The sequence below is a fragment of the Ursus maritimus genome, unplaced genomic scaffold (genome assembly GCF_017311325.1).
Source record: "Ursus maritimus isolate PB19 unplaced genomic scaffold, ASM1731132v1 scaffold_12, whole genome shotgun sequence".
Classification (NCBI taxonomy): Eukaryota; Metazoa; Chordata; class Mammalia; order Carnivora; family Ursidae; genus Ursus; species Ursus maritimus.
The window spans coordinates 14,498,624-14,518,992 of record NW_024423564.1 but is presented as its reverse complement, the minus strand read 5'-3'; the positions used below and the strand labels follow the sequence as shown (position 1 = coordinate 14,518,992).

At 38.3% G+C, this 20,369-nt stretch overlaps 1 protein-coding gene across 3 annotated transcripts in view; it reads right to left on the bottom strand.

The window, feature by feature from the left end:
* Positions 1 to 20,050, bottom strand: part of WDR47 (WD repeat domain 47) — a 61,098-nt gene extending 41,048 nt beyond the window's left edge. For 2 of the 3 annotated variants that reach the window (XM_040626953.1, XM_040626954.1), the window contains exons 1-3: positions 19,673 to 20,050; positions 3,602 to 3,768; positions 1,169 to 1,252 (exon numbers count right to left, since the gene is read on the bottom strand). In XM_040626953.1, the coding sequence (XP_040482887.1) occupies positions 1,169 to 1,252; positions 3,602 to 3,759 (242 nt within the window). In that variant the 5' untranslated portion in view covers positions 3,760 to 3,768; positions 19,673 to 20,050. The remainder of the gene's footprint in view (positions 1 to 1,168; positions 1,253 to 3,601; positions 3,769 to 19,672) is intronic. The other variant, XM_040626955.1, reaches the window with a different exon arrangement.
* Between the last annotated feature and the right edge of the window lie 319 nt (positions 20,051 to 20,369).

The following is a 20,369-nucleotide window of genomic DNA, read 5'->3' as shown; positions in this document are numbered from 1 at the left end:
AGTTTTAAAAAAAGGAACAGAACCTCAGTTCTGTGGGACAATATCACTCATCTAATACCACGTAGAGTCCCAGGAGGAAAAGAGAAAAGGGCAGAAAAAATATTTAAAGTAATGGTCAAAAGCTTGCCAAATTTGATGAAAAATAAAAACTTACAGATTCAAAAAGTTCAGCAAACCCTAAGCAGGAAAAATACAAAGAAACCACACTTGAGCACATCATAATCAAACTGCTGAAAGCCAATGATAAAATCTTGTTGCCAGAGACAGGAGTTGGAAGGGTGGGCAGAACAGGTGAATTAGGTCCAAAGGTACAAACTTCCAGTTACAAAGTAAGTCATGGGGATATAATGTACAGAATGGTGACTACGGTTAATAATGCTGTATTGTACATTTTAAAGTTGCTAAGAGAGATGTTAAAAATCTTCCACACAAGAAAGAAAAGTTTTTGTAAATATGTATGGGGATGAAACTAGACTTACTGTGAAACTAGACTTACCATTTCACAATATATACAAATATCAAATCACTGTATTATACACCTGAAACTAATATAATGTTATTTATGTTAAATATACCTCGATAAAAAAAAAAAAAGAAAATCTTGAAGGCAGAAGAAAAAAGAAAGTGAATCAGGATACAAACACAGTTCATCAGAAATGATGGAGGCCAGGAGACAAAAGAATGACATCTTTAAAATCTTCATGCTTTTATGAAGAACAACTATTTCATATATGGCCCTTGTGACTTTTTGTATAGACACTGTCAAAAAAAGTTGGGTTTATATATAAGATTTTCAACCATTTGAAGTACATGCAACTTGTCCTCTCAAAGTGCTCCAACTCCATTGGATTGGGTACACTATTTTCTAGGAAAGCTAAGTCTTATTTTTAAATTTTTGTTTATTATTATTACTTTTTAAAGATTTTATTTATTTGACAGAGAGAGACAGCCAGCAAGAGAGGGACACAATCAGGGGGAGTGGGAGAGGAAGAAGCAGGTTCCTAGTGGAGGAGCCTGATGTGGGGCTCGATCCCAGAACGGTGGGATCACGCCCTGAGCCAAAGGCAGATGCTTAACGACTGCGCCACCCAGGAGCCCCTTTATTTATTTTTGTTTTGCTAAGCTTCTATCAATGATAAGACATTAAAAACTTCAGAAGAAATCTTACCTTTTTTTGTCAAATTTTTCCATGCATTCTAGAGGCTGAATGAACTGAAGAACTTCATCCCATTGACCATCAAGGATTAGCTGTCTATAAAAAGAAAAAAACCCATGCATTTTATCAAATTTGGGTTATAAAGCAGAATAAATATGACAGCATTAAAACTTCAGTCTGAAGTCTATAATGAGGTTAACATTTTACTTGAGTCAATCACTATAATTAAATTTTTCACAACTTATTTATAACAACATTATTATATGAGAAGAATTTGTGATCTGCAACCACTTCTCATTCTAATATATAATTGTGTTTTTTTCACCTATATAAAAACATTGGGCTAAGTCTAAAAGTTCCTTTACTTTCCTATTCATCTTACAGTTTAAAAGCTCTTCTGTATTATTTAGGGGCCCGTGTGTGGGTATGTTCCAGACTCACTAAATCAGTGGTCCTTAATTGGGGCAATTTTGCCCCCAAGACATCTGGTAATGTTTGGAGGCATTTAGGGTTGTCACAATTGGGGGGTGCTACTGGCATCAACTGGGTATAGGTCAGAAATGCTACTAAACATCCTGCAATGCACAGGACAACCTGCACATCCCCACACGACAAAGAATTATCCGGCCCAAAATGTTAATAGTGCCGAGGTTGAGAAATCCTGCTCTAAACTGTGATTTCTACATCTCTGAGGCATTTGACACTAAAATTTATACTCTAAAAATAAAAACAGCAAGGAATAAGAACAGATTTCATCCTACTTTAGTTGTCTGTGGGAACTTCCAAAAGTTTTAAGGCATTCTTATCGCTGCTCCTCTATAACAGCAATTTCCCTACTTTTGGCTTTTAGAACAGTAAAATTTTAAAAGGGATGGGTAGGAGCATCTATGTCGGATTGCCAACTTTTGAGTCTACAAATAAGGAACATTTTTAAGAAAAAAAAAGCTATCATAATATACATCATAATCATTTTATAAAGAGGTATTTTAATATTTAAAAAGTAGGAAGGACATAATTTCAAAGGTTAATCCTTTAATATGAATACATTTAGTTTAAAAACTTACTCTTCTACTACAGTTCTTTGCATTTCACCTCAGACCAGTAAAACTTCATCAGAAACCCAACAGGTTCTTCAAGGGGGAATATTTGAGAGCCACTGCTAAATTCCAGGAGCAGCAATGCTTTGAAAGAGGGCCAAAAGAATATGGCCTCAATACTGGTTCCTGATGATTATCACTGACTAAGCTCCCCAGGGCTAAATGACATTCATTACACCAAATACAGGGAAGTTCAAACAGTTTAAATAAATTCTCTTAATATATTAAAGCTTTTTTTTTTTTTTTTTTTAGTTCCTTTTTCAAGACTTAGGAATGCTTTATCTTTTAAGGCTCTCCAAGTCACAAAATGCCACATGTCCAAGAATCTGTATTCTTTGTCATGGATATACAGTATCACATAAGCAGAGAACACATTTCTGTCTGGAAATTTGGGTTTTTCTTTTTCCATCCAATTCAAGTTAGGATATATTTAGCTTCCCATTTAGGCAAATATGTTAATTCCCTTTTGCTCTGCAATTCCAAGAATCTTGTTCTAAGGAAATAATCCAAGATACAGAAAAAGCCATATGTATAAAAGATGCTCAATAGAGCACTGAAGATAAATTGGAAATAATTTGTGTAAAAATAGGGGAACCATAAGGAAATAAATTGAAAATTTTTGTAGTATAAATTTGTGATAACACAGATAATCCTTATGATGTTAGTGGATAAAGAAGGACACTAAATTACAAATGCAACAGAACTGCTGGGTTTTTTTAAAATATGTACAGAAAATTATCAGTATGAAGTGTGTCTGGGTGGTGGGTGATTTTTCTTATTTTTGTATATTTTCTATAATGAGTAGGTTTATATTCGTTTCTATGGCAAAAAAAATTGGTATTGCAGAAAGATCTTTCCAGAGTCCCCGATTTCTTACTCAAGTATTTTTTGTGATGACACCACAACCACAATGGAGTTGTCACTCCAGTATATTTTAATGGACCTCTAGATCTTACTACTGAAAACATTCTATAGAGAACATTATTTTGTAAGTTTTCCATTATTAAAACAAGCATTATTTTTAAAAATTATACTTATGGGGCACCTGGGTGGCTCAGTTGGTTGGGTGTCTGCCTTTGGCTCAGGGTCCAGGATTGAGTCCCACATCAGGCTCCCTACTCAGCTAGGAGCCTACTTCTCCCTCTCCTCCCCACTTGTGCTCTCTACTACTATCTCTGTTACTATCTCTCAAGTAAATAAATAAAATCTTTAAAAAAATGAATTAAAAAATTATACTTAAATATAGCCTTCTTGTGACTATATCTACCTATATTACACATATTACCTTATTAATACGTAACACTTCTTTCAAAGAGCTACAAACCTCATAATACTAATGAAATCATACCTCAGAAAAAGCATATCATCTGAAAATAGGCCATTTATGACTCCACTTTCCTTCTCAAGGGCCAACATACTAATGTGAAGCTTCTTTGAATTCAAGAAGTCTAAAATTAGCTTAATGATTTCAACCTCTTTTACATTCACTGTTTCTTCAGCCGTCATGTTGATAGCCTAAATATTAAACAGAACAAAAACAAAAATTAGTCCTACTGTTTAATTTCTAAGTGTTATTAACTGTCTGGAAACTGTAAGGAGGGCACGTATTGCATGGTGCACTGGGTGTTATACACAACTAATGAATCATCGAGCCTTACATCGGAAACCGGGGATGTACTGTATGGTGACTAACATAATATAATAAAAAATCATTAAAAAAAAAAAAAGAAAACAAAAATAAATAAATAAATAAATAAAAATAAAGGGGAAAGCAAAAAAAAAAAATATTTAGTATAGGCATTCTGAAGTGAAATTAATTTATTACTTATCAAAATTAGTCATTCTTTAAGGTGTAATAAAGGTTATGGCTGTAATTTTTTTAAATCTTTATCTCTGAGAGATACACAATGGAATAATACAGATTAAATGATATAAAGTCCGTGATTTGTTTCATAATAATACAAGAGAGGACTGGAAGGAGGTAAAGAGGAAACAAGAATAGTCATGACTACTGAAGTAGGGTAAAGGGGAAATGAAAGTTCATTTACATTTGGTACAGTTTGAACATTTGTGTCCTCCCAAAATTAATCTGTTGAAATCCTAATCTCCAAATTGATGGTATTAGGATGTGGAACCTTTGGGAGGTGATTAGATCATGAGGGCTCTGCCTTGATGGGATTAGTGTCCTTCAAGAGGCCCCAGAAAGCTAGCTCAATCCTTCCACCTTGTAAAGATGTAATGAGAAGACAGCAGTCTACAACCAGAAAGAGAGACCTCATCAGAACCTGACCATGCTAACACTCTGATCTTAGATTTCTAGCTTCCAAAGCTGTGAGCAATAAATTTCTGCTATTTATAAGCCACCCAGTCTTTGGTATTCTGTCACAGCAACCCAAATGGACTGAGACAGTATTGTTCTATTTGTACACATTTTTAAGATTTGCCATAATAAAGAATATTTCTAAAAGTCACTAATAACCAAACCATGTTTAACTATGTTCTAAATACCTTGCTCTAGGTATACACTCATTCAATAAGCACTTACTGCTTTTTCTCTGTGATAGGCACTTTCTACACTTAGGAGACACTGGCTTTGTCCTTAAGAAGCTTATAGTCTAGCAGCAACATGTAAAATGTTATGCCTTGTACTTTGGAGCCAAACAAAGTAAGGCTGGTTAAAAAGTGCAACTTTAAGTCATATTGGTACTATCGACCTAAACATGAAACAAAGATATTTCAACGCTCTGCAATCTAACTTTTACCTATAAGTGTTCAGTGATACAACTAAGCACATAGGTTATGAATTCATAAAGATTTAGAACGAGGAGGAATTCTGAAGATCATTCCACAGATGAGGCCACACAAGTTAAAGGGCCTAAACTGTTGCAACTTTCAAATGTCAAGGCTCAGAGCAATACAAAAGACTACCATGCTAACAGGATTAGCTACAAAGACATATCATCAGATCAAGCAGACCCCGAAAGCACATCTTTCTCACAGGCCAACTAACTTTAACCAAGTTCACAGAAACAAACACATACATGTATGCAAACATGTTAATTTTTTTCCAATTTATTTTTTTGTCAATCAACTTCTTCATAGTGAGCAGTGTAAATGTCTAGCATACTAGAATGCTCCTATCAGATGAGTACATCTTCTCTCTTAGGTAGAGAAGGTGGTAGGGTAAACAAGGGACAGAACTTGGGGAGATAATTATATGATTCAAATATTTAATGACATCAGACTAAGCTAATCTCCTACATCCATCTCCAACAATAAGGACATGCTTGCCTCAAGAAACAAACAAATCACCAAAAAAAAATCTCAACAGGGCAGCTGCCCCAGTTCCGCATGCTTTGGGTTTCTCTTTGCTTTCTTCTGAGCTGACCATCCTCCTGTTCATAGACTTTGTTCAAAAGAGGATACACTAAAATTAACGATATTTCTACTCACTGAATTCTATCTACATTTCAGAACTGCCTCCCTGAGATTACTCCTAAAGCACAATGATCAGTGATTTTAGCATTTCCCAAATCTTCATGTAATTCTTACTAGCAAAAGAATGGCTTTAACTAATTTAATTATTAGAAAAATAACTGCCCCCTCCATCTCTAAGTTCTTAGAGGGCACTTCACTTATATCACTATGTACCAAACATACCAACCTAGTGCGGAACTGAGATGCAATTTTCTAATGTTGTTCAATATACCCAATGATACTGAACATTTTATAGGCCTCCATTTATTAAATATTCAGTCTAAATACGGAGTAACTCTGGAGTTACTATGAATCTATGGCAATCGTTTCACTTTAAATCATAACTACAAGTTTAATGCTGCCATCATTTCTGATTAAAGCCTAAGAGAAGAAATACATTTTTACAAATACATATTTTATACTGACTTTACATTTAAATTTTGAATAGATACAGAAAGTGTATCCTAATTAACCTAGAATTGGTCAGGGTTTTTAAAAAGACAAGCTTTAATTCTAGACTGTAAAATTTCTAGTAGAAACGTATAGTATTTGAACCACCTAACCCAGAATTTTAATTCTTATAAAATTCACGGTTGTTAGATATAATATAAAACATAAGTACAGAGGCACCAGGGTGGCTCAGTCAGGTAAGCAGCTGCCTTCAGCTCAGGTCATGCTCTTCAGAGTCCTGGGATCCAGACCTATGTCAGCGGCTCACCACTAAGCAGGGAGTCTGCTTGTCCCTGTCCCTCTGCCCTTCCCTCCCCATGCCACCACCCCTGCTCTCAAATAAAATCTTTAAAGAACAAACTAAAACAAACATAGGTATATGCGTGATGATTATATCTTATTCTTTTCTAACCACGCTGTGTTACTGAAATATATGTAGAGGTTCCCAAAATCCTAGCTATTTAATTTAGATTTTAAGTGCATTATGAATACAAGTTTTAAAAGATAACACATAAAAACAGAATTCATATATATTTTTAATCTCACTATTAATCCCTACAAAGCTAGCATTTTTCTCTAATTCAGAAGATTAGAATTCAATAATAAATGCTTCATGGGATGCCTGGGTGGCTCAGTTGGTTAAGAATCTGCCTTTGGCTCAGGACACGATCCCAGAGCCCTGGCACGGAGCCTACTTCTCCCTCTGCCTGCCGCTCCCCCTGCTTGTGCTCTGACAAATAAAAAAAAAATCTAAAAAATAATAATAAATGCTTCATCCCCCATCCTCAGGGGAGATATAAAACAGAGTTAACTAGCTTAGAAACAACTAAAATTATCTTTTAAAATGAGATGCACAGTACGTTAAGTGTTCAACAAATGTTAGTTGAATTAACTTAAGATACAAAAATTAACAAAGAAATGTCTCTAAAAAGGTACAGAGTATGGGGCGCCTGGGTAGCGCAGCGGTTAAGCGTCTGCCTTCGGCTCAGGGCGTGATCCCAGCGTTCTGAGTTCGAGCCCACATCAGGCTCCTCCACTGGGAGCCTGCTTCTTCCTCTCCCACTCCCCCTGCTTGTGTTCCCTCTCGCGCTGGCTGTCTCTGTCAAAATAAATAAATAAAATCTTTAAAAAAAATAAATAAATAAAATAAAAAGGTACAGAGTAAATGATTTTCTTTCCTACTATTCTAAAAGCCATTCAAAAGGATAGAGGGGTGCCTGGGTGGTTCATTGGATTGAGGTTCCAACTCTAGGTTTTGGCTCAGGTCCTGATCTCATGGGATTCCCTGCCTCAGCGGGGAGTCTGCTTCTCCCTCTCCCTCTCCCCCTTCCCCTGCTTTATGCTTGAGAGCGCGCTCTCGCTCTCTCTCTCAAATAAATAAAATCTTAAAAAACAACAACAACAAAGAAAAAAATGAAAGGATAAAGCTCTGGCCCTTTATTTAGCCAAAGTCAGCTCTGACAATATCTTAGGTAGACACACCAGCCCATGGTACATGTGAACAATTACTCACCAGGCAGAATTTATGTAGGGCCAACAATAAAGTGTATTCTACTGAAAACAGAAAACAAAACGAAAAAAAAAAATCAGAATGTTTCAGTATTTCCATAATAAATGACAAATTTACCTATTTAAAAAAAAATCACGAAAACATCTCTATAGATTTTCCCTTAAGAAATAAGTTTTTGGGGGCACCTGGGTGGCACAGCGGTTAAGTGTCTGCCTTCAGCTCAGGGCGTGATCCCGGCGTTATGGGATCGAGCCCCACATCAGGCTCCTCCGCTATGAGTCTGCTTCTTCCTCTCCCACTCCCCCTGCCTGTGTTCCCTCTCTCGCTGGCTGTCTCTCTCTGTCAAATAAATAAATAAAATCTTTTAAAAAAAATAAGTTTTTTATTATATCCAGCTCTCAACTAGGTGAAATGGGAAGTAAGTTTTCTTTAATAATGAGTACATCTGGATGCCGGTTGGAAAGCAGTTAGTATTTCAGTACTTAAATATAATAACTACAGAAACTAAATTCCAAATGAGGTCTCTATACTCATACTGATTCTTATCTTAGTCAAATAACATAGAAGAATATATTAAGGGGCAAGAAATAAAATTATTTTTAGAAATCTAAGATTGGGGGGTGGGGGATTTGGNTAGGGGGGTGGGGGATTGGGCTAGGCCAGTAATGGGTATTAAGGAGGGCACGTATTGCATGGAGCACTGGGTGTTATATGCAAAGAACGAATCATGGAACACTACGTCAAAAACTAATGATGTACTGTATGGTGACTAACATAACGTAATAAAAAATTTAAAAAAAAAGAATTCTAAGATTAAAGGTAAAATGTCTACAAGGAAAAAAATAATGTCAACAGAAATATATTGACTTCTATATATATTTCTATACATGGATATGAAAAGAGTTTCATGAAAAAATATCAATGGTAGCTTTCTAATCAAATATAAATAGATACGATTTAAATGTTCCTTTGCAATAAGGAACATTTGAAGTGTTACTTTACTCACTTATAATACAGATCAGGAAGGAAGAAAAATGCACAAAACTAAGAATGATTCACAAGTATGAGATTAAGGAAATCAAGGTACAGCCATTATAAATTTGATGGTCAAGAAAAGAGTGCTTAAGAAAGGCTCCATTAATCTCCAACTCCATCCCACACAATAAAAACCACTCTCTTTAATCTTCCAAGTATTACAGAGTGCCTAACAATGAATAACACTGCCTTACCATTCCTGTTTACAGGCAAAAATGCAGATAAGGAAATGAAGTACTATGAAGCCTTTTAATAAAATACCAAACTGGGACGTAAGACTACCTCACCTTTTCCTTTAAAAAATGGAGAAAAAGGGGCGCCTGGGTGGCTCAGTGAGTTGAGCATTTGCCTTCGGCTCAGGTCATGATCTCAGGGTCCTGGGACTGAGCCCCAGTAGATTGGGCTCCCTGCTCACCAGAGAGTATGCTTCTCCCTCTCCTTTTGCTCCTCCCCCCAACTCATGCTCTATTTCTCTCTCAAATAAAAGTCTTATAAAAAGTGGAGAAATAAATTTGCTATCTACCTTTTTAATAAAATAGCATTCTAAAAATTTGTTAGTTAATTGTATATGTCTGGCCTTTGGAATTATAAACGTGATGTTGCAAGTCACTTAATCTCTATGGGCTTCAACTTCTTCATACATAAAACAAGAGGGTTAATTTGGGTAATTTCTATGATTTCAAATTTTATAATTTGCTTTAAGTCACATTTCAATAACAGGAAGTATAAATTCTTAGTGGCAAAAAGTCTGGGATAATTAGAAGTCTCTAATCTATAAGGTCCGCTTAATAAGAGGAAAGAAAATATATTTGCTTTAAATCATATAAGCAAACAAAAGAAAAGTCCTTCTAATTGCAAAACTGTGTCATGTCTGCCAATCAGCTAAGGTTTGTGACATGGATATAGCATGTGTCTCTTCTTACTGCTGACAGCTGGTCTCTATTCATCAATTATTCTAATTTACCTTCTGGAACTGTGCATAATTTTGGCCTAAAGACCAAATTATCTTTAAAGCAGGTGCAGCTTAATATAGCTATAAAAAGAAAAGAATTCAATTAACATAAACTAAACGTTGTGTATATGCAAAAATATCTTTGGGGAAAAAAAGACAAAAAATTGATAAAAATGATGGTCTCAAAGGAAAACTGGATAATTAAAGAATAGGAATGGGAAGAAGACTTTCCACTATATACCCTTTTGTACCTTTTGAATTTTGTACCATGTACAAATATTACCTATTCAAAAAATTTAAAAATAATAATATGAAACATAAGTAATGAATGTGCCATTGCAAATTATTTGAAAATTCTAATTGCAAGTAACTGGAAGGAATTAGTAATATAATGAATATAATGTACTCATTATGTATGTAAAGAAGTAATGTTTGAGAATGATTTGTAATATTTTTATAAAACCTATTCTCAGGGGTGCCTGGATGGGTCAGTCGTTAAGTGTCTGCCTTCGGCCCAGGGCGTGATCCCACCATTCTGGCATCGGGATCCTCCACTGGGAGCCTGCTTCTTCCTCTCCCACTCCCCCTGCTTGTATTCTCTCTCTCGCTGGCTGTCTCTCTGTCAAGTAAATAAATAAAATCTTTTAAAATAAATAAATAAATAAATAAATAAATAAATAAATAAAACCTCTTCTCAGATCTGATTCAAATATTTCAATCTTTCTTTATGAGATTAAAATAGTTGTGTTCTTCCTATATTCAAACCCACAAAAATTTAAAAAGCATATTTAATTGCCAAAGAACTAAAAATTTACAAGATAAGCAAAACTATTTTTTACTCAGACTATGTAATTAAGTCCCATAACCCAGGGGCGCCTAGGTGGCTCAGTCAGTTAAGTGTCTGACTTTGGCTCAGGTCATGATCTCAGGGTCCTGGAATCAAGCCCCACATTGGGCTCCATGCTCAGCAGGGAGTCTGCTTCTCCCTCTTCCTCTGCCCCTCCCCCTGCTCATGCTCCCTCTCAAATGAATAAATAAAATCTTTTAAAAAAAGAAAGAAAGAAAAGAAGAAGTCCCATAACTCAGAAAATGTAAAGAAAAAAAATTGTCAAATTTGGCACTAAAAATTTAAACTATAAACCTTCTGTTTTTAATAGAAGTTGCCATAAACGAGTTAAAAGACAAAGGACAGAGGTGTCTTGGTGGCTCAGTCGGTTAAGCATCTGACTCTTGGTTTTGGCTCAGGTCTTCAGGTCACGTCAAGGTGTCGGGGTCATGGTCTCAGAGTTCTGAGATTGATTCCTGCCAGCAGGCTCTGCACTCAGCAGGGAGTCTGCTTGAGATTCTCTGTCTCCCTCTGACCTCCTCCCTTCCTCTCAAGTAAATAAATAAATCTTTGAAAAAAAGACAAAGGACAAACCAGGAATAAATATAACACACATAAACGGTTAAATGATTACCACTGAGAACATATAAATAGCATCTTCAAATCAATAACCCTCAAAACTCCAGCTGAACAATGAGCAAAGACTACAGACAATTCACAGAACTATAAAAGACCAATAAATTTATGAAAAGATGTTTAACATCACTAGTGATATTAAAATAAGATACCATTTATGGCCTACTGGTTTTGCAAAAAAGACCTGATATCTAGTGTTGGCAAGAGGGTGAGTAAATGCCCCTCCACATATTGTGTTAAGAATGTAAATTGCAAGGTACCTGGGTGGCTCAGTCAGTTAAGCATCTGCCTTTGGCTGGGGTCATGATTCCAGAGTCCTGAGATCAAGCCCCACATGGGACACCCTACTTGGCAGGGAGTCAGCTTCTCCCTCTGCCCCTCGCCCTGCTCGTTCTCTCTCTCTCAAATAAATAAATAAAATCTTGGGGGAAAAAAAGGATATAAATTGGAACAAACTTTTTGAAAGAGAATCTGACAGAATGAAATTTTTACCTATGAAAATTTTGAATGTTTATACTCTGACTTACCAATTCCAATTCTACTTCTAGAAACTTATCCTAAAAAAGTATTTGCAAATATACACAAAGGTACATATACAATGATGTTCCTTGAAGATCTGCTTGTAATAGAGAAAAATTAGAAATGAACTGAGCTCTCAATAGAATTGTTAAATTATGGTAAATTCATTAATATAGAATACAAATGCGTCCTCACGATGTAAAGGCACGTCACAGAACAATATAGCTATCAATTAATATCTGTTGAATGGATAAACATAAATAGGTCCACTTAATTTTTTTAAAGGGAAGTATGATATCCGTGTCTAAATAAATAACAAAGAAAGGTCTAGTGGGATACATATCAAACTGTTAAGAATGGTTACCTCTGAAGATAAGAATGATATCAGATGCAGGGCATAAAACTAGGAAGAGAACAGGGTTGAAGGGAGACTGTTTACTCTTTACCATTTGTATTATCAAAATGGTTTATAACCATTCATGTATTACCTTTATGTTTACACACGTTTCTTGTATGAGTACAATTCTTGTATGAGTACAATTTTTTAATTTTAAAAAGAAAAAAACAATGAAAAATTACAGGATTAGATCTGAAAGATTCTCTGCTACATCAACGTACCAACTAGAATAGAATTCCCAAAGATAAGATTAACTGCTATATTTACCATGCAAAAACTACTGGGTACTATTCTAAGATCTTTACTCATATTGTTTAAGTGATCCTTATAACAATCTTACGAGATAGGCAGTTTCATTCCCATTTTACAGATGAAGACACTTGGCTTTGTAAGTTTAAGAAATAACCCAGTATTTGGGGTGGCTAGCTTACTGAGTCAGAAGAGCATGAAACCCTTGATCCCAGAGTTGTGAGTTCAAGCCCCAAATCTACATTGGGTGTACAGATTAAATAAATAAACTAAAAAAAAATTAACCCAGTCTTTACATTAAGACTAAACATGTATTTCACAAGCAGCTAAATACTTCTTTCAGAAGTGTGTCAGGACATACATCCTGTATCAGCATCCATGTCGGCACCAATCACGAAATCTTTAAAAAGTACCTAAGGGTGGGGCCCCTTCCACTCAGATCAGGATCCCAGGGGGATCAGAGTCCTGCACAGGCTCCTTACTCAGCAGGGAGCCTGAATCTCCCTCTGCCTGCCTCTCTCCCTGGCTTGTGCTCTCTCTCTCTGACAAATAAATAAAATCTGTAAAAAATTAATTAATTAATAAAAATTAAAAGTACCAGAGGGCACCTATTTAACAGGGTAGCAAAACAAAGGGGAGGCAATTTTTATATATATATATATATATATATATATGATTAATCTTCAATAATCACATATATGGATAATCTTTACGTCAATTTTTCACTAGTTTCTTAAACAACTGAGCAAGTAGAACTCTTCATTTTTTTCCTAAAACATCCAGGCTGGCTTATCTTAGTAGCCAGACAAGAAATTGTCTCCCTCTCCCCAATCATATCCTAAGCTTTGTAGCAATGAAAATTAGAATTTCTGACTGACAGAAATACAGATACAGAGAGGACAGGCAAAGAGAGAGAAAGAGGAAGAAAAGGAGACTGGGTAGGAAAAGGAAAGGAAGGAAATACAGTAGCCAAAGGTATAATCCTAGGGCAAGATTGGAAAGTCTGTGAGACTCTGAAGCTCTTTCTGCTATATAAGCTCTTTCTGCTAATTTTCAAGAAAGTGAAGGGCAAAGATACCTTACAAAAACAAGGAAAGACATAAAATGGAAAGAGTCATCTAAATATGCGAAAATGAAAAAGCTTCATAGTACTGAAGTGATTTTTGAAAATTATTCCAAAAAAAAAAAAATTATTCCAACAGAGATGGCTGGGTGGCTCAGTTGGTTAAGCATCTGCCTTCAGCTCAGGTCATGATCAAGTCCCACATTCATCTCCTTGCTCAGCATGGAGCCCACTTCTCCCTCTGCTTCTGCTCTCTCTCTGACAAATAAATAAAAATCTTTAAAAAATTTTTAAAAATAAAGTATCCATGAAAACCACACCAAATATGAGGAAATCTAGATAAATTTAACAGTGTTGCAACAAATGCTTTACTAATATAAACATAGTTTTTAAAGCACAACTAAAAGCAAAATTAGTGTTGATTTAAGGCATAAGAATTTTATTTATTTATTTTTTGTAGAGAGAGAGCGCGCACGCACACACATGCAAGACAGAGGGCGGCGAGGGGGTGGTTGGCAGATGGAGGGGAGAGGGAAAGAGAATCTTAAACAGGCTCCATGCCCAGGAGGGCTCGATCTCACAACTCTGAGATCAGGACCTGAGCCAAAATCAAGAGTTGGATGCTTAACTGACTGAGCCACCCAGAAGCCCCTAAGGCAATAAGAATTTTAGATCGAAAAACAAAATGTGCAGAGAATTTTTTTTTTATTCTTAAATAATATACTTATGGCTCACTTGCTTAGAACATGCTTTAGCAGATCTCTTTAAGACCTATCAGACCTTTGCTGTGTTCTCTGGTCTCAGACTGAACAGCTTCCAGTCAGAAAACTCACAGACTGTGTAACTGATCTCAAGAGAAACCTGGCAGGTAAGTATGGACAGACCAAAACAAGTCCATTCTTTAAAACAATTCAAAGTGGGAATCCCACTTACTGGTGAGCAACAGTGCCACCACTTGATTATACAATTATTATTCGACATTAGGCAGAGCTAAGAACTCCAGCTCTCCTGACTTGCAGCCAGAAGGTTTAGGTGTTAATCATACAAAGAATTAAAGGATTTTTAAACATTTTTATTACTTAAATCATCATAGCAGCTCATGGTGAAAATTCAAATGTATATTAAGCAGAGTTTCAACCCATAAAGATGTAAATAAGAAATGTAGAAAGATTATAATCTTAATATTTGTAATAAAAATTAATTCTAAACTTTTAAGCACAAATTAATCAACTTAGGTCAAAGTAAAATACTCATAATTTCATACAGTATTCTTTATGTGTGTGTTTTACTTTATTTATGGTAAAAAGGATGTTTTATCTAAGAACACAATCTCAACTTTTATTATATAATAAGACACCCAGTATAGTTTTGTATCACACCTAAAGCCATGGTAAAAAGTGCGCTTTGTAAAATAGATTAAAAATGTCCTTCATGTTCTTGTTTTATTCCCACATATACTTTATTGTTTTCAAAGGGAAAAAGCAGAACTCAAGGTATTTGTGTATACTTCAAAAACTGAACTATATAAAATAATGGCTTTAAGTCAGTAGGTCAACATTCAGAAACATATAAGGAAATGTACTAAACCAAGAGTCACAAAAACTTGAAAATGTACCAAAAAAGCCAAAATTATATAAGCATTAACTACTGAATTAAGTACAATAGAATATATACTATATAATTACCTATGAAAGTTTTCCATCCTTAGCTTTTCTATTCCTTAGCCTTTATACATTTATCAGAATTGAGTTGGAAGGTACATTAGCCCACTCTCCTATTTAGTACGGAATATCCAAATACTTACCTCTAACAGATAGTCTGCCAACCTATACGTAAATGCCTCCAACGACAGAAAAATTTTATACGCCCCCCCACAAAGCACCTGTGGAAGGCAGCATCTAAGATGGTCACCAATGAGCCCACTAGGGTTTACAACCTTTTGTACTCACTGGCCCTTGAATATGGGCTGGATTTAGTCACTCACTTCTACACAAAAGCACAGCAAAAGTGTTGAGATGTCACTTTCAAGATTTGTAAAGAGATGACAGTTTGAGTCCTGTGCAAGGGATGTGCCCTTTCTCTCAGACTGCTCACTCTGGGGGAAGCCAGCTGCCATGTCATGAAGCAACCCTGTGGAAAGATCCAAGTGGCAAAAAAACACTCGACTGCCAGCAAGGAATGAAAGCCCTCAGTCCAACAGCCCACAGGAACAGAAGCCTAAGTCATTGAGTTTGGATGGAGATCATCCCTGATTTGTATCTTCAGATGAGATACTTGCTGCAGCTTGACTGCAACCTTAAGAGACACCTTAAATCAGAGGCACTCAGCAGGGCTGTGTCCAGATTCCTGACCCTCAGAAACAGTGAGATAAATATTTGTTGTTTTAAGCCACTGTGTTTTGGAAAGGTAATTTATTACACAGCAATGGATAACAGGACTCCTATAATTTTTTCACGAGTAGAAAAATTTTGCTTTTCTCTTTTTTTTTTTTTTTTTAAGGGGGGAAGGGGCAGAGGGAGAGAGAGAATCTTAAGAAGGCTCCATGACCAGTATAGAGCCTGATGCAGGGCTGGATTTCACAACCCAGAGTTCATGACCTTAGCTGAAATCAATAGTTGGATGCTTAACCGACTGAGCCACCCAGCCACCCCAAAATTTTGCTTTACAGCAAAATTAAGCATGGAGCCTAAGATTCTTTCTCTACCTTTCCCACGCCCCATCTTCCCCCCAGTAAAAATAAATATATATATATTTGAATATCTACTCTGTGCCAGCACCATGCTGCCTCCCAGGGATACAATGACTGAGTTACTATGGTGAACTAAAAGATGAAACACAAAACAAAGGTTTATAAGGCAGTGTGTGGCATTTTGTAAAATACAGCTTTTCACCCAAACAGAAACAAACTCAGAACAAAAAGGAAGAAAAATCAGTTGAAATATATAAGCTTTGGCTATTCAATGTAATGGTCTCAGTACTACATGGAAAAAAAAGTATCCTTAGGTATGGGCCAGCACTGGATTTGGAGTCTGAAGACCTGGATTCGAGTCTTCTATATAAAGGTAATATGCATAAAATATAAAGAACACCATCAAAGAATTATAAATAAAATGCCACGGAAGTTCAGAGGAGTAATGGGGTTTCCTGTTAAGAATGAATTGAGGGATTGTTAATATCCTAATATGCAGAGACAGTAAAAGAAAAGATACTAACATTTATTGTGCATTTACTATGCCAGGCCCTTTAATACTCCCATACAGTATTTATAAAATTCTTACAACTCTATAATTTCATTTCACAGAAAATTACACTAATGCTCAGGTACGTTAGGTACTTGTCTAAGGTCACACTCCAAAAAGTGCAGAAGCAAGAGGGATGACAGGGTCTATAGGACTAAAACCCTTTGACCTTTCCACTATAACATTCTGATATTTACCCCCTCCAACAAGAGGGGATCATCAGGATAAAGAGCCTAATGTCAAAGTTTTAGAAATTGGAATTCTACTTATTTCCTGTGCTATGTAGTGATTTGCCATTCATTAGCTGAGTAAGTCTAAGGCAATGCTTCTTAAATTTTTCTCCATAAGGGCAGAAAAAACTGAACACATCCCCAGGAGCCCTTAAGCATGAAATTTCTTTGAAGTCTTTGAATTTTACCTTAGAAATTAGTGTGACTACATTCTCCATGTCATCGTTTCGTGCTCTAATATAAAAACAGTATTTTTTATCCAAGTTTTCAAGTGAAATTGATAACCACTTCTTAAGTGAGTGCCATGTTATGTGACCACAGATTTATCTCTTGGCACACTGCAGCTTATCTCTAACAGCACAAATACTATTTGAAAAGCATAGATAAAAGGGGATATACTATTTGATCATTCAAGAAGCAATGATCCACACTGAGGATTTCTTTTAAGATTTTATGTATTTATTTGACAGAGAAAGAGCACAAGCAGGGGGAGAGGCAGAGGGAGAAGCCGACTCCCCGTTGAGCAGGCAGCCAGATTCGGGGCTGGATTCTAGGACCCTGGGATCATGACCTGAGCCAAAGGCAGACGCTTAACCAACGGAGCCACCCAGGCACCCCCACACTGAGGATTTCTTAATACCAAATGAAACTCAAGTCAGAATATCCATACCCTTATTTTCTAAATTTGAGAACATCTTACCGAAAGCAGGAAAGCAATCTGTGCAAACATATGGAAGGAAACACCCTTTTTCAATGTCACCACAGTAATAAAGAACTTCCATCAAAGAGTAAAGATACACCTTAATAGTTCCTGTGAGCCCTATAAGGCCATTGTTAAGAAATAAGGTCCTGGACCTCAAAATGCTAAGTAGATCATGCAGAGGATTTTAATTAACCTTGCCAATGCCCCACTCTATTTAACGTAATCAACAGATGCCTTAAATTTTTTCCAAAGTGCTTTCAAATAGATTATTTTGTTCAACTTAAGAGCTCATTCCAGACAAAAATGATAGCAGGTATTATTACCATTTTACAAATTAGATATTAGACTCAACAGTAGGATAAGTAGTAATGTAAACAATAGCAAATATATTGTAACCAATAGCAAAATGAAACTTAAATCCAGGCAATTTGATTTCCAGCTTACCGATATACTAAGGAAAACTGCATCTTTTCATACTTATTTTGAAGTGTTTCTCAAACTGCAGAGTGAGTGTGTGTGCGTGTCTATCAACCATACCACATGCTGTCCATTCTGTAACTGATAAACTCAAATCACAAACAGAAAAAGAGGCTGAACACAATTATGTAACTAGGACCTTAGGAGAACACCCCTGTTCTCCTATGATATATTCCTAATACTGGCTTTAAAAAAAAGAGAGAGAGAGAGAAAAAAAAAAGAATTGGGAGGTAGGAGGGAGAGATAAACATGTTAAAATCCTTTCACAAAAAATTGCTATTTATAACGACATCTGAGTTCGAGTGGTTTTTTTTTTAACCTGGCAATATATCATTAATGGTTTAATTGCTTGTTGTTTCCCTCACTGTATAATATTTTTTCTTTCCCGTGTGGAAGCAATCTACCCCCAAAACCTAAAGTAAAATTGTTCATTAATTCTTCCTTGTAAATGAGACCGCGAGAATATGCCATATAAAGGAAAATGGGCTCTTAGGCGTTTCTTCTTTCTAGTAAAAATTCAATGCAACTCATGCCAATACTGAAGACAAAAAAAAAAAATTCTACTTGGATTTACTGTGAAAAAAAAAAAGATTTGTAGTATATTTAATGCCTGCATGTTAATTTCTGTGCCATTAACTTCTTGATGCATTCTATGAAGTCTACAACAAAGGGAGGGAAATAAGTGTTAGATCACAACCTATGCATCTGGGTGGAACAAAGACTTCTCCTTTCATTATGCAGAGAACCAAGTTGCCAAAAACGCTCCGCTCAGATACCGTGCATGATTACTGACTGCATGTCTGGGTATAGAGAAGAATAAAAATCAAATGCTGGTCAAATGCTGCCCCTGCCTACTCCTGCCCTCGCCCCTTTTACCCAAGGCCTCGCCCCAGAGCTTGAGCCCCAATCTCTTTCTCCCCAGTACAAGGGACCAGCTGAACCCTATGAGTTCTACAGCCTCGCGCGTCTCCTACGCAGGCGCTCCCCCGCCCCAGCAAAGCCCGGTTCCAAACCCAGTCGCTATCCCTTTCCCCGCCCCCCGCCCAGACCCCCAAAGGCTGCTACCACAGACCACTGACGTAAGATAAGGCCAAAGCCGGCCCCGCGGAGCTGCCCCACGCCGCGGCTCGGCTCCCAGCCCCGCAGCTTCCTCCCCTCCTCCTGGCCAAGGCGTGCCCAGACAGGGACGCGAACGCGCCCCTCAGTTCTCGCCAGGGCTTGGCAGCGGGGCGAGGAAGGAAGAATCCGCGCGGCCAGCCCCCTCCCGCCTCTCAGCAGCAGCGAGGTGGGCACCAACCCTGCGCTCGCTCCCCGCTCGGGGGCCGACAGCGCCAGGGCTAGGGGCGTCGCTCTGCCCCAGAGCCCGGCCGGCAGACGGGGGAAGGTGTGGTTCAGGAACGACGGCCTCCAAATAGGGGCAGGCAGTTCCCAGGTCCTCATCCGGCAGCGCCGGGGCCTCACCCACGACCCCGGTCCCCACCCAGGCGGCACCGAAGCCTACCCGAAGATCCTTCTCCCGGGCCGCAAACGCCGCCCTACGGGCCAAGGGCTGCCAGGGTTGGAGCCCCGTTAGGTGGTGACAGGTGGCAACCGGTGACCATGGCAACCCGAGGTGCGCCGCGGCCGACCCCGCCTCCGCCTCCCGGAGTCACTCACCTGAGGGTTCCGGGACGAGTCCAGAGAAGCGGCTGAGAAGAAAGCGGCTGAGAGGCCGGCGGATGGGGCCCCGACACGGCCGCCTCCGGGCTGGGGCTGGAGCGCTAGGGCGGAGGTCTGTGTGTGTGCTTGGCGTCGGTCCTCTCTTCTGCCGCCCGCGCGTCAATCCATCAGACCGTCAGTCCGTCCTTCCCCGCGTCTGCCCCTCCCGAAGGACCGCTCCGCTCAGCCTGGCGGACTGCGGTTGTCAAGCGGCGCTGGAGCCGAGCTCCAGCCCGGAGCCGCAGCCAATCACCGCGCTTCTCCGAGGCGCCTCAGGACCCCGCCGAGGGGCGGCCAGGCAGGTGCCTGAGCCAAAGGGAGAGTCGGCTGGGCGGGCCCAAGCTTGGGGAGGTGGGGACCCGCCTAGATAGACGCGCTCCCGGCCGGCCCTCCAAGGACCGGCTGAACTCGAAGGAAAAGCTGGCCTGGCGATTGGGTAAGGGACCTGCAACGGGGACGCAACCCGTCGCCGGCCGGTGACCCTGCGTCCCGAAATAGCTGAGGGGGCCTCGGAATCGAGAAGTCATCTGCGCATTAGAATCGTCTCAGTATTCCTCCCCGACAGTTTATTAATAAAGGGTAATGAAATAAATCTGGCCTCCTCCGCGTCTCTCCGCTTTTGCAGGCCCCACTTCCTCTCTGAAAACCAGCAGCT